Below are 14,715 nucleotides of genomic sequence, written 5' to 3'. Positions count from 1 at the left end.
ATTCTCCAAACCTGGTGCCGCCCTTTCTAATTGTGATCAATGACCTACTCATGAGTATCGCTGAATTTGTGCCTGATCCAAGTGCCTGGTCTTTTTTTTTCCTCTGTCTTGTTTGACGTTCCTGATGATGCTTCGACACTAGTGCGCTTCCCGGTCACATTCCACCCCCTTGTGGGAGGCATGAAAAGTAGATTGATTACCTGTCTGTGATAGCAGATGTGATTTCAGAACTGAGTTTTCCCAATGCATCTGAGGTTTTGGCATGGCCATGTTGGGAGAAGTGTACTGCCATCTACTTCATCTTTGCGTTTCAGTATCTTTTCACCCTCTCCAGGTATTTCCATCTCTTGACTACACAGAGTTGACATTGCATGAAGAATTATGTTAATTGCTGCAGACTCCTATGTACATCCCATCCCTTGCATTTTGTGGCATTTCCACTTGCAAGGAAGGTGTGACAATGTCAGCCTCTCTGATCATTGCCATGAATCATTTAAATAGGAAGCTAAATGTATCAGTGCTGCCAAATCCTCAGCAGGCTTAGAGGCATCCCACAGATGCCATCACCCACCTCCAACACTCTCCTTTCACCAGGACCTCTCCCTTGACCATTTAGCCGCACTTGAAACATTCATGAGAACTGTTAATTTTTCAGTGACTGCTTACCAATTTGAACCTATTTTCCTCTGACTTGACTAAACGCTATGCTGTCAGATCCAATCCTGACCTTGTCACCAAGCATGCTGATACTATAGTACTGTTGTTTGGTGTGCTGATCTCTACATTGGGATGGCTGAGCACCAGGTATCGGGCTCTTCTTCTGTCTCCCCCAGGACCATGACCCCGCCATCAAGTATTAGGCCATTGTATCCCACAATTGTCACCAATGTCATCCCAAATGGGGATCTCCCTGTGACAACCTCCTGACTCCTTGCCCCCCAGCTCACTTCACCCTTCTCCCCTAAATCCACAAACTGGACTGCCGGTGCAGACCCATTGTCTCTGCTTGTTCCTACCCCATGGAACTTATTCCTTCCTATCTCAAATCTAATTTTTGTTCTCTTGTCCAGTTTCTCCCCACTTATATCAATGATTCTCCTGACGCTTTATGCCAATTTTCAAAATTTCCAGTTCCTGCCCCCTCTTCACCATAGACGTGTAATCCCTTTTACATGTCCATCTCCATCAAGATGGTCTTAGAACCTTCCATTTCTTGGAAAGAAGACTTGAACCGTTCACATCCACAACTATCCCCCTGCACCTAGCTGACTTTGTCCTCACTCTGAACAACTTCTGTCTTAATTCCTGTCACTTAGGTGAAAGATGTGGCCCTGGGCCTGTCATGTCCATCTATCTATGGGTTCTCTTTTTGTGCTCATTGACTTTGGACCGTATGAAATTGCCTGGCTTTAATCAAACTTGTGAGGAAACTTGATTAAAACATTACCCCCACCCTTCCCCAGCTGATGAATTCTCTGTTGAACACTTTGAAATACTGAGGGTGCCAAGAATGCTAAATATGCTCTGGGTGAGAAATTGCTAAACTGAGTACGTATTTCAGATTCCGGCAGCCTCAGCAGTTTGCTGTCATTGGATTTTAAGATAGAGCTAAAATTCTCCAATTCTAAATAAATTAGTGTGCCTTTAGTCTTTCTATTATCTTTTACAAGGAATTTCTTGTTTTTCCAGAATGAGATGAGAGGAGAAAACTCTTGCTCGCCTCATGTTTTGTCAAGCCGTGCAGAATTTCCATTTGTTGCTGGCACAGTAAGTTTCAGAATGTGCGGTTTTAGGTCAATCTGTTCTTGTATAGGGAGCTGACAATGAAGCTTTACATTATTTCAAGCACTCATGATGTTCAGAGGGTAATAATGTGAAGTAATCTATATGGTACTGTACCCAGTTGTAAGAATGGGTTTTCTGCCTATTATGCCCTACTACAGTCCATTTTCTACAAATGTATATGAAATGCAGAAGAAATGACAATTATCTACCCACAAGATAGTAGATAATTTGGATTAGATTTTGTATATCTAGCTGAGAGATAATGGAGGAGTCTTACAGGTTAGATGCTCAAGTTGTAAAGAAACCAAAAAACTTTAACAGGAACAAAGTAAGGAATTTAAGGGGTTTTTTTTGGTCAGTAACCAAATCACCAAAACAACGATATGTCAACTGTCTCTCAAATATTCAGAGTATACGAATTGAACCTATTTTCTCTATGATGCACCAAATCCTTGTTAACTATGGGGAATAGGGGCATGGACTTCCTGTGAATACTTTAAAAAAACTGGATTACGCTCCAATGTAACTCTCCTATATACCATGAAGGGTCATAGGGTCATAAGATTACGCTGGACAAGTCAAATGGGAAAACCATTGGAGTCTGGGCTAACCTCATGAGTACACGGATCAGCGGATAGAAGAGTAAGTGCTTTGCATGTTACGGTGGTAACTTATGAAAGCCTTTTTCTTTACCCCCTTCTTTTAAGATTATGCCATGAAGTAATTTTACCCAAGTTAACAACACAATTAAATGGGTAATAATGTCAGCTAAGACTGCAGTACACGTCCCGCATGGGCATTTAAAGCTATTCTACATTTGGAGTCAATGTGATCACTAAAGTCTTATGCAGCTTATCAAAATGTGTTCAGTTCTGTGGAAGCTAATTGTATTGAGATCCTGGTGTGAAGAAAATTGCTTTCTTTTGAATACATTCTTAAATTGTGCTGTTTTTGTGTTCGAGTCTGTTAGTTCCAGTCATTCTGTCACAGCAAACATACAAAATGTTTTCCATCTGATGAAGCATTATAACAAAATGGCGTTTGATGGAAGACAGAAACTTCCTGTTCAGAAGACACTTAAGAATCGACAAAAAGTAACTTGTGCTACTGGCAGAGTGAAGAAAAGGGATCTCCAATTTGTTTCCTGTCCCTTATCCTCTTCACCAACAGAGCTTTCTGAGCTTCTTTTAGCGTTGCAAGATGAGCTGGGCCAAATGAGTTTGTAAGTATGAAAATACAGTTCTAGTCTGCACATCAAATTACAGGACTCGAGAAGGTTGGGAGTCGATCTGGAGATCTCCAACTCCACCTTAAATTGGTTCAACACTACCTGTCTTTATTGCCTCCTAGATGATCATTTCCTTACATAGACCAGCTTTATGGTTATTGAGTTTAAACTGTTTCTTTTCTCTTTTAATTTTGAATTTATGAACCCTTATTCTAGAATTTTTGATAATCAATTTAACACAGCTGTTTCAAGATTAAGTGAAGGACCTTTTACAGGTATCTACTGTTCAAGCACATTCTAATAGTGCATTTTTTTGTTTCAGCTGGGCTTTGAATTCTAGGTATTTACTCACATAGGGGTGCATCTGTCTTTGTTTCAATATGATTTCTGAACATGCAGTATGATAGTTTTTAACTGTGCTTGCACTTAGTCTGTTTTTGTAAACATATCCTAGTTCATTTTCTTCCTATCCTGGAGATTGACAGCCCTTGAATCATGGCCATATTTGACGGTATGTGAATCAAGGAGCCTTAGCAAAACTGGAATCAATGGAAATTAGTTGGCAAATTCTCTGCTGGTTGGAATTGTACCTAGCATATAGAAAAAAAAGTTGTGATTGTTGCAGGTCAGTCGCCCTGGCTTCAGGACAAGGTGTAGAGTTGGATGAACACAGCAGGCTCGGCAGCATCAAAGGAGCAGGAAGGCTGACGTTTCGGGCTTGGACCCTTCCTCTGATGCTGTGTGCCTGCTGTGTTTGTCCAGCTCTACACCCTGTTATCTCAGATTCTCCAGCATCTGCAGTTCCTACTACTTCTGGCTTCAGGACATCTCTGCAGGAGTTCCTCGGATAGCTATCCTAGGCCCAATTATCTTCAGCTGTTTCATCAATGACCTTCCTTCCACCATAAAGTTAGAAATGGAGATGTTCACTGCCCAATAGTCAGTACCATTCATGACACCTCAGATACTGAAGCAGTCCATGTTCAAATGCAGCAAGATCTGGACAGTATCCAGGCTTGGGCTAACAAGTGGCAAGTAACATTTGCACCAGGCAAATGCCAGGCGATGACCACCCCCAATAAGTCACAATCTAACAATTGTCCCTTAACATTCAATGGTGTTACCATCACTGAATCCCTCACTATCAATATTCTTGGGATTACCATAGACCAAAAAATGAGCTGGATTGTCCATATAAATACAGTAACTACAAGAGTCGGTCAGAGGCTAAGAATACCGTGGTCAGTAAATGACTTCTTGACTCCCCAAGCCCTGTCCATGTACAAGGCACAAGTCAGGAGTGTGTTAGAATAATCCCTGCTTGCTTGAGTGAGTGCAGCTCCAACAACCCTCAAGAAGCTTGACACGTCCAGGACAAAGTAGCCCGCTTGATTGGCACCACATCCAATAGCATCCACCACCACGCTTAGTAGCACTGGTATCTACCATCTGCTAGGAATTTACCAAAGATCCTTAGACAGCACCTTCCATACTCTCAACCTCTTCCATCTAAAAGGATGAAAGCAGCAGAAAAATGGGAACACTACCATCTGCAAGTTCCCCTCCAGGGCAGTCACCATCCTGACTTGGAAATATATCGCTGTTTCCTTAATGTTGCTGGGTCAAAATCCTGGAATTTCCAGTCCACCTGCATATTGAAGTCAGCCATGATTATTGTGCATTTTAAATCTCTGGATTTATTTTCTTCCCCACATTCTGACTTCTGCAAGGAGGCCATCAGGGTCTTTTTACCTCTGCAGTTACTCAGATCTATTCATGCTTTCCACATCTTCAACGCTATATCACTTCTTGCTGTTGATTTAATTTCATTTCATACTAACAAGGCAACCCAGCCCCCTTTGTCCATTGGCTTGACCTTTCAATAGGACGTGCATCCTTGGATATTTAGATCTCAGCCCTGATCTCCTTGCAGCCACGTCTCTTTGATACCCACAATATTGCACCCTCCAATTTCAACCTGCACTATGAGCTCACATAACAAAGTGTGAAGCTGGGTGAACAGACCAAGCAGCATCTCAGGAGCACAAAAGCTGACGTTTCGGGCCTAGACCCTTCATCAGAGAGGGGGATGGGGTGAGGGTTCTGAAATAAATAGGGAGAGAAGAGAAGATAGGTGGAGAGGAGTGTATAGGTGGGGAGGGGATAGGTCAGCCTATAAGCTCACGTACCTTGTTTTGTAAACTGCTCGCATTTAAGTACAACATCCTCAATTCTGTGTTGACTGCTCACCTCTCCTCATAGGTGTCCTCTTCTCTAAAGATGAATTCCTGAGCCTTTCCTGTCCTAATACTTGTTCTGGAAACTTCAGCCTGTGGTGAGCTCTTCTCCATAAGACAATGAGATATAGCAACAGAATTAAGCCATTCAACCCATCAAGTCTCCTCCGCCATTTAATTGCGGCTAATATGTTTCTGAATTCCATTCTCCTGCCCCTCGCTGTAACCATTGTTCCCCTTACCCATCTATCTCTGTCATAAATACACTAGATAACATGGCCTCTAGTCTTCTGCACCAATGAGTTCCACAGATTCACCGCCTTACAGCTGAAGAAATTTCTCCCTGTGTCCATGCTAAAATGTGTTCCCTTCACTCTGAGGATGGGTTCTCAGGTACTGGTCTCTCCTACTAATGGAGACATCTTCTCCATGTTCAGTTTACCCAGCCCTCTCAGTATTTTGTAAATTTCAATGAGATTCCCCCTTCATCCTTTTAAACTCCATAGACTACCGACCCAGAACCCTAAAATGTTCTCCATATACAAGCCCTTCATCTCTGGGATCACTCTTGTAAAACTCCTCGGGCCCCTTCTTTAACTTTTTCCAGTGACGGATACCAATGTCCCATGAGTTTGAACCCATTTCTCCTATGCCAATTGTTAAATCACGTATTTTCCCTCTAACTTTGTTGCCCCTGTACCAATTAGCTCATGACTCCGGTAGTAATCTAGAGGTTATTACCTTTTTAGTTTTGCTTTTTAATTTAGCCCCTAGCTGCTCAGATTCCCTCCGCAGAACCTTTATCATCTTTCAGCTTATGTCATTATTACCTATGTTGAACACAACTGGAACTCTCTCCTCCCGTTCCAAATTCCTGTACAGCCCAGATCAGATATCCTGAGCCCAGGAACCAGGCAAAAGCACGACCTTCAGTTCTCTCAATCCTGGCTATAACGAACAGTGTTTATTTCCCTGACTATACTATCCCTGATTACAACTGTGTTTCTCTTTTCTCCCTGCTTCTAAATGGCTCCCTGTGCCACTGTGCTGTGCTTCTTTGCTCTTCCTCCCTACAACCTACTGTCATCCACACGAGGAGCCAGTATCTCCAACCTGTTAGATGAGCTCGAGGGCTGATGCTCCTTCAGCATTACCTCCTGGATGCCTCTCCCAGCGTTGCTCATAGTCACACCCTCCTGACTCTGACCACTGACTGAATTTGAGGTAATAATCTAAGGAAGATGACTGCTTCCTGAAACACTGCACGCAGGTAACTCTTCCCCTCCCTGATGTGTCGCTGTGTTCGAAGTTGAGACTCCAGTTCATCAACTCTGAGCCAGAGTTCTTTAAGCACCTTGCTACAGGCGTGGTGACTGAATCACAGTGGGGTACACCAGCTCCCACAGCATGTAGTTACAACATTTTGCTTGGCCCTTCAACCCTGTTTTATTTACTTAGTTTTTAATTTGATTTTTTTAAAAATTCCTACTGATTTTTTAGTTTGTAACCTGTAAAAATATTTCCCCTATTGACCCTTTGATTTGAAAGCAACGTATAGTTGATAATCAGATTGGTAGCTTTTATCAACCAATGAATTTAAGGTACAGTTTTCCTGTGATGCTACTCTTTCTTTTGTCCGGGCCCCCATCTGGGCTTCAGTTTATCTTATAGAAACCTTACAATGTATGAACCAAAAAACCAAGAAAAAAGCACCTTCTTCACTCTGTACCCAATCCCTGAACTATATGCTTATTTGAGTTGCATCTCACCCCAGATGTGATCTGTCCCTTCCTAACTGAGCACAGCTTACTGATGGATTAGAATTCTTTTGAGGAGGTAATGTGGCAGGTATCATATATTTGGATTTTCTATCGTGACAAGGTCTGACATAATAGGCTTATTCTATTAGTGCGTGCAGAGGCAGGCAGTACTAGCACGGATACCAAATTGGCTAAAGGTTAGAATGTAAAGTGTAAAAGTAAATTCCTTCAAATTAGAAGGAAATAGAATGCTGAATTTCACAAGCAGGAAGGTTAAGTAACTCAATACCAGAACTTGAAAAAAGATACCAAACTAGAAGGTATGGCTGACACGGTGTGAAACAATGCAACACAGAAGAAGACATTAGGCAACTTGCAAACCAGGGCCGTTCAGTGGTAAATAAATGTAGGCTGGTGCACTTGGAAGAAAAAAATAGAAATACATCTTGGACCTTAGAAACTGTGGAACCAAATGGGAATGGAAAAAAAGTGAACATGTCTTTAAAAGCATAATCAGCAAAGAAATATAAATGCTAACAAATATGCTGTTTCTAGGGGTGTAGAACTCACAAGTTGTGAAATTATGGTGTAGGTCCTGTTGTTAAGCTGTATTTAAAACACTCAATTCAATTCTGACCTCAGTACCATCAAAAAGAATGTAAAAACACTGTATGAAGTGTAAATTTACTCTGCAGGAATGGTTTCAGATTTGAGATCATGGCAATTGGAAAAGATTTAACAAACTGGACATTTTCTCCTTAGAACGTATGAATGATGAGCTGGGATAAAAATGGAGAAATTGTTTCCATGATTTATGATTCTACTCATCTAGATCCAAAACAAGGTCTGTAAATGCAAGATGATGACTAAATATACAATAGAAAAATAAAGAGCTTTCCAGAGCTGGGAGTTCAAACGTGGAAACTACTTCAGAAGCATATGCTGAAGCACAAAGGGAATGGAAAGATACGTTGGGAATCTGATACAAGTCAGTGATTTGCGAGGAATATCCTAATGAGGATTTACTTAGTCTATGTAGTTAGAACTGAATATTAGTCAATCTGCAGAGGTTTAATTCACAACTGGGCAGTGCCAAATGTCATGCTCAACATTTTAACAGCTCTATCCTTATCTACTGGCAGCAATTCCATAAGATCATCAGATTCCATACGAACATTGTTAACATCCAGCCCCACCTCATCAGAACATTTTAATCTCTCCACTGTCTCTGATTTGGATCAATGGTTATCTGACATTCTGTACTGGATGGGCAGACAATATTCAAGTAAATGTTGGAAAAGCTGAAGCCCATTGGCCTCAATCATCCAAGTATTGGCAATACTGGTTAGATTGTACACATTGGCAAAGATTTTTCCCCAAATTTATATCCTTGTGTGTTCCTTCTGGGGTTATTTGACCCAGGCTTGCATTAAAATGCACGTTGTCCTTCAGGGAACTGTGGAGCAGAGTAGTTGGGAAGACACCTTGTACAGCACTAGCTACTGCATAGTGTTTCAAAGTTCAGTGTTAACGTTAGTGAATAGATGAATGAATGATGAAATGGATTGGCTCGGCTGTGAGTGAGTTGGTTAGGTCGGTTAAATGACTGGATGACGTAGTAGGTGAATGAGGGGTTTGCGGGTTATACAGAGTAGTCACATTGCAGGATAGTTGGTCTGTTTGGTGGGGTGATAGATGGGGGATTGAAAATGGAAGTCTTATCAGGGAGGGAGTTTGGTTGGGTGGACATTGGGTAAGTGGGTCAGGAGATTCTGGAGGGCTGTTAGGAGTAGGGGGACAGGGCATTGGAGTCAGGGGTTAGGGGGCAGTTAAGTTATGGGTTTGTGGTGGTGGGTTAACAGTTGTCAGTAGGCATGTGTTAGACTAGGTTTTAATCAAACATTTCCTGGGTAAGTATGTAGGCAAGTATCACGGATCTATCTGAAATGTCCAAATTCAGACATTTGTAGAGTGACTTGATGGGCCGAATGGCCTTACTTCCACTCCTATGTCTTATGGTCTTATGGGATTGCTTGGCAAAGGTTAAACTTCCATGACCAACCCCATGTAGGTCTATATGGCAGAATTTCCACACACACTTTCACTTACCTGTCTGGTTTCTGGCAGTCTAAAGACTGAAAGATTTGGCCTGTTTGTCCCCTGCCTCAGCTGTGTTCTCTAAAATAACCAACTCCTATCCTAATATCTCTGTGTATGGCCATGTGCCATATTGTTCTTGATCATGCTCCTGTGAAGTATCTTGGGAAGCTTCACTGTTAATGGTGTTATTTAAATGCACTTTCATAATTATTGTTATTTCTGAACTAGGGGAAGTAAGAGAAGGGTTTTGCTGGCTTAAGGTGGAAATCAAACCAATTTTTGTGAAGATTAAATTCATGTGGATAACTAATTTTGCAAGTAACATAATTTTTGTAAATATTACCAAATTCTATATTCCCAGTGAGCATCAAGACCTGCTAAAACAAATACAAGGTACCAAAAATATTGATGTCCGTGAAGATTTAGAACGTGAACTTGAGTGTCTGGTAAAACGGATGGAGAAGAAAGGGGATCAAATTTCTAAACTCAAAAAGCACCAGGGTGATGTAAGTGTCTAATTTTAAACAAGGATTCTTTGTATTCTCAAGTAACATACAATAATCTTGGTTGAATGGTTCAGTTGCCAGTTACGTTACAGCTACTTGTGCCTTATGACGTGAATGGAAACCCTTTGATTCCCAGCACTATGTTGAAATCATGACAAGCTGTTTATTTTTAAATTACAAAGAGTAACATCTGTGGAGCTATGTTATTAATTCTGTCCTCCGGCAGCTGCTGATAACAGCAATAGAGGTCCATTTTATTCAATGATTGATGTCTAAAATTACAGAAATTTAACCTGAACAAGGGATTCCTAACAATCTCTAATACTTTTCATAGAATCTTTACAGTGCGGAAACAGGCTCTTCGGCCCAATAAGTCCACACTGATCCTCGCCCTATAACCCACCTAAACTATGCAACCCTGAGCACTACGGGCAATTTGGCATGGCCAATCCACCTAGGCTGCACATCTTTGGACTGTGGGAAGAAACAGGAGCACCCAGAGGAAGCCCACGCAGACACAGGGACAATGTGCAAACTCCACACACAGCCACCCGGCAGTGGAATCAAACACAGGTGCCTAGTGCTGTGAGACAGCAGTGCTAGCCACTGTTCTGCCCCACGTATTTGAATAAATGTTTCATCTCCTGTATTTCCATGAAATGGGGTAAATATTGCCCCACTCCCTTTGGTAAACAGTTGTCAGAATTGGTTTTTGATGTCCATGGAGTGAATCATGCTGATTGGACTCAAATGGCTCATTGATTAACATCTGCTAAACAACTTCGGAAAAACTAACAAAACTCACCCACTAACATCTCCAACTAATAAAATCGGTCACTTGGTTTGACTTACCTTGGTTCCATATTCTTATACTTTTGGTGGCAAAAAAATATCAAATTTGAAATTATTAATTGAGTTGAGCATCTACTGCCTTTGGTGGTTGAGAGTTCCACCCTTGTATCACATTTACGTGAGTAAGTATTTCTTACCTTCTCCTCTGACAGGCTGTTTCTGATTTTAAGGTTATGCCCACCTGTGCTAAACTCTTCCAACAATGAGAAGTTTGACTATCCCCTTTTCAAAAAATAACTTTTCTAAAACTAAAAGAATGTTTACCACTAAAGTTTAAAAATTCCAATAATATTTGGACTAGACATTACCACATCTTTATAGCTTTTTCAGAGATTAACTTTGCTCTACTTGAACTGTACCAGTTGTACAAAATTACTTTGCGAATTTCATCTTCATTACTGATGTTCAGCCTAAAGCAGCAGACGATATTTAGTACTCACCGTTTTAAAATTTTACAACTTTGGTTTTGTCTGCTTTTATAGGGATCAGGACTAATTATGTAAAAATTCCAATAAAAACTTTTGTTTATGAGAGAACTTTAATTACAACAACTAATTTCATTCTGATAAAACTTTTGACATCGTCGATGTTAGACCATAAGACACAGGAGTGGAAGTAAGGCCATTCGGCCCATTAAGTCCACTCTACCATTTAAATCATGGCTGATTGGCATTTCAACTCCACTTACCTGCACTCTCCCCGTAGCCCTTGATTCCTTCTGACATCAAGAATTTGTCGATCTCTGCCTTGAAAGCATCCAACGTCCCGGCCTCCACTGCACTCCGTGGCAATGAATTCCACAAGCCCACCACTCTCTGGCTGAAGAAGTGTCGTCTCATTTCAGTTTTAAATTTACCCCCTCTAATTTTAAGGTTATGCCCACGGGTCCTAGTCTCCCCGCCTAACGGAAACAACTTCCTAGCGTCCACCCCTTCTAAACCATACATGTTCCAAGGATCTTTTGCAACACCTGCACTGTTAACCGTTGCTTTAAATCCATATTAACCATGATGATAGTGTGACACCTAGAGGGCAAATAAAGAGCATTGATTCATTCAAAATTCAGATGTAAAATACCACTATGATTTAGTTTCTCATTAAAGTCAAATTATCACATGCATCCAATTTCTTGCAGATCAAGGAGCTAATCCGGTTGTTTTTGTTGTCTGATTTGGTTTTATTTCTGGAAGAGGGGATATGGAAAAACCCCAAGTAAATGGTGTAAGCACATAGAGGGAGGATATATTGTACCTTTCACCTTTGGTGTTCCAAAGGGCTTTGCTGCTTTTGAAGAACATAGTCAGTACTTGGTGGAAAAACACTGCTGCCTAATTATATACAGCAGCATACAGGAAATTACAATGAGACAAATTCAGTTGAGCCGTGTTACTGGTATTAGTTGAGAAATGAATACAGACCAGAACAGCTTTCAAATAGTACCAGTGAATCTTATGCCCATTTCTGTATTTGGAGCTTGGCTTAAAATCTCATTTGAATAACAACATAGCTGACTGTATAGCACTTACTCAGATTTGTATTTAAATGTCTGCCTATTTTATATGCTCTTGAACGCACAGTTTTCTGAACTGGACTACAGTACTACCACTGAGCTAAAATTATAACAGGAGGTTTAAAAAAAATTGAGACTTCCATTATTGCCTACTTGCAACACAATTTAATTAAGAGCAATCATATGACTCCTTTAGATACATTAGAAATGTTTTCTTTCTTTATTCATCAATGAGATGAGGACGTTGCTGGTTAGGTGGCATTTATTGTCCATTCCTAATTGCCCAGATGACAGTTGAGAGTTAGCAACATTTCTGTGGGTCCGGAGTTACGTGTAGACCAGACCAGGTAAGGATGGCAGTTTTCTTCCCCAAAGGACATTAGTGAACCAGGTGGGTTTTTCCAACAATCGGCAATGGAGTCACAATCATCACTAAATTCTTGATTCCAGATGTTTTATTGAATTCAAATTCCACCATCTGCTGTGGCGGGATTTGAACCCAGGACCACAGAATGTTACCCAAGTCTCTGGATTAACAGTCCAGCAATAATACTGCTAAGCCATTGCCTCCCCATATTTCACTATTTTGTTTCTCTACCTTTCAAAATGCAAAGATGGAGACAATCACTCATGGTGCAGGTAAAAGGTGCCAAGTCTTACCAGACCATCGGGCTCACTAGAGAAAGGCACCATCAGTGTTGGTTTAATCTGAAGGTTACCATGCCTCAGTCGACGGGAGAGGTTGAGAAGGAGCGTTCTTCATGGTAAACCCAACTGGTGCAGGAATTTAACCCAAATTGTTGGCATCACTTGTAATGTAAACAGGCTGTCCAACCAACTGAATTAACTGACCTCCCTAACCAAATTCATTCGCTGCTGAAACCCAGGGTTGTGTAGAGAGATGTTGACTGGGGGCTGGAAACTTTTACTGAAAAACTAAAACTAATCTTGCCTGACACGTGATTTACCTTCTGTCTATACATGTAAATTTGACTGAATCCTTCCACGTTAAAATATAGGCATTGGAGGAAGTGGTTATATTTTTACAATCCTGTAAGTAGAGTTCAGATTCCACCCTATAGTTTTAGAACTTGATTTCAGTTTGTAAATCTTACAATAAAAAGCTGAAATCAAAATGACCTTGAATGGGTCACATTGATATCAAAGTAGAATTGATAACTAATTATCATTTTAGGGCAGGAAACCTGCTCACCTTTGAGATCTCAGTCTAGACAATGCGGCTCCAGTCCCACATCAAAAAGGTTGCCTCATCATTGACCTTTTGAAGTAACAGAGCAAGTCACACCTCCAGAAGATCATGACCATCACCATTTTGGTGACTAGGGATGGGCAATAATTGTCAGTCTTGCGGTTAAGCACAAATCCTGAGAAAGTAAGTTACATTGGTTTTAACAAATAGCAGCTGGTTAGACTTTTCAACATGGAAACTGGAATTGGACATAATTTGGTCTCAATTTCATGATCTCATAATTTGGTTACATTATACACCTAAGACACTACAAAAGCCACAACCCATTTGCAGCATATAATAATGCAGCATAGACTACTTTGTATTTCATTAATTGTTAAACGTAATCTTTAAGGGATGCTGATTACTAATTTTGTCAGTTTTTAAATTTTAGTGTTAAATCAGATTCTACACTAATAGTAAATCTCTGATTAAACATTTTCCACGCACAGATATTTAGTTTAAAAACTATTACCAAACAATTTAATTTTACCCTTTTTTAGGTTGAGAAATTGAAGGTAAAAGCGAAAGAAATTAAGAGGGAGATGTCTGACACTAAAAAACGAACAAAAGCTTTGGATGAAATGAAGGAAGTGCCAGTACCCAAGGGAACAGAATTTTCAGTCAAAACAACTTGTGCTGCTGCCCAGAAAGGAAAAGAGAGCCTTCAGCTGCTTAGGAATGCACAGAAACTGCAGCTCTCTCTGAGGCAAAATGACATCACATGGGAACAGTGATTACTGGTTCAGAAGGCAATGTCTGTAAATTTGACTCTGAATTTAATTACTAACTTACTGTAGAGTAACTTAATGAATCTACACATTTTAATTGTGTTTTAATGTGATGCTCGTTGCTTTGAAACTGACTTGAGGCACTGCTGATGATCACATGGGGTAATGTACCTGAATTTCAACATGGTTTTCTTAATTCCTATTTTTCGCCTATTGAAATAATTTACAATGTGCATTTTGTGCAGCACCGTCCTTGTTGGGAGATAGTTTGGGATTGTCACTAACCTTTTGTATGTGTATGGGTTACTTTTGTATTCAAATTAATAAAACCTCTTGGTCACTTATTGTGTCCTGCTTTCACTATCTGCCTGTGTACTCTTTTGTTTCCATACTCTCTTGCACTATGTATAAATCGGGTGGAGGACTTGGTCAGTTACATCAAAGGTCAGTTAACTGTCAACCATGTTGGTTGTCTACAGTCCTTAAGAAAAAGTGTCTGTTTATGATGCTTTTAACTGAGTTAATTTTTTCTAGTAGCTGAGTGCAGCTGACAAAAGAATGCTACTTATCGCTAAGTCGTCAGACCATCATTAAGGAAATATTTATTTAGTGTCAGTAAATTAAATTTGACTAGGGTTAAAACCTGGTCTGGGTGATCTTACATGTCTCCTAGTTAGTAGATAGAGCATTTAGTCCAACATGGCATAATGGTATACACTTGTGTCAGAAGGTCCTAGATTAAGTTTCAGTTTTCAGT

General features: G+C 40.4%; 1 protein-coding gene across 7 annotated transcripts in view; it reads left to right on the top strand.

Annotated features, from left to right (window-relative positions):
• Positions 1-14,323, top strand: part of cep57l1 (centrosomal protein 57, like 1) — a 44,918-nt gene extending 30,595 nt beyond the window's left edge. For all 7 annotated transcript variants that reach the window (XM_048531098.2, XM_059645234.1, XM_059645230.1 and 4 more), the window contains 4 exons: positions 1,690-1,767; positions 2,748-3,007; positions 9,472-9,616; positions 13,731-14,323. In XM_048531098.2, the coding sequence (XP_048387055.1) occupies positions 1,690-1,767; positions 2,748-3,007; positions 9,472-9,616; positions 13,731-13,964 (717 nt within the window). In that variant the 3' untranslated portion in view covers positions 13,965-14,323. The remainder of the gene's footprint in view (positions 1-1,689; positions 1,768-2,747; positions 3,008-9,471; positions 9,617-13,730) is intronic.
• Positions 14,324-14,715: the final 392 nt, after the last annotated feature.

The sequence above is a fragment of the Stegostoma tigrinum genome, chromosome 4 (assembly GCF_030684315.1).
Source record: "Stegostoma tigrinum isolate sSteTig4 chromosome 4, sSteTig4.hap1, whole genome shotgun sequence".
NCBI lineage: Eukaryota > Metazoa > Chordata > Chondrichthyes > Orectolobiformes > Stegostomatidae > Stegostoma > Stegostoma tigrinum.
Note: the sequence above shows the minus strand (reverse complement) of the source record. Positions and strands in the feature narration are given on the sequence as shown.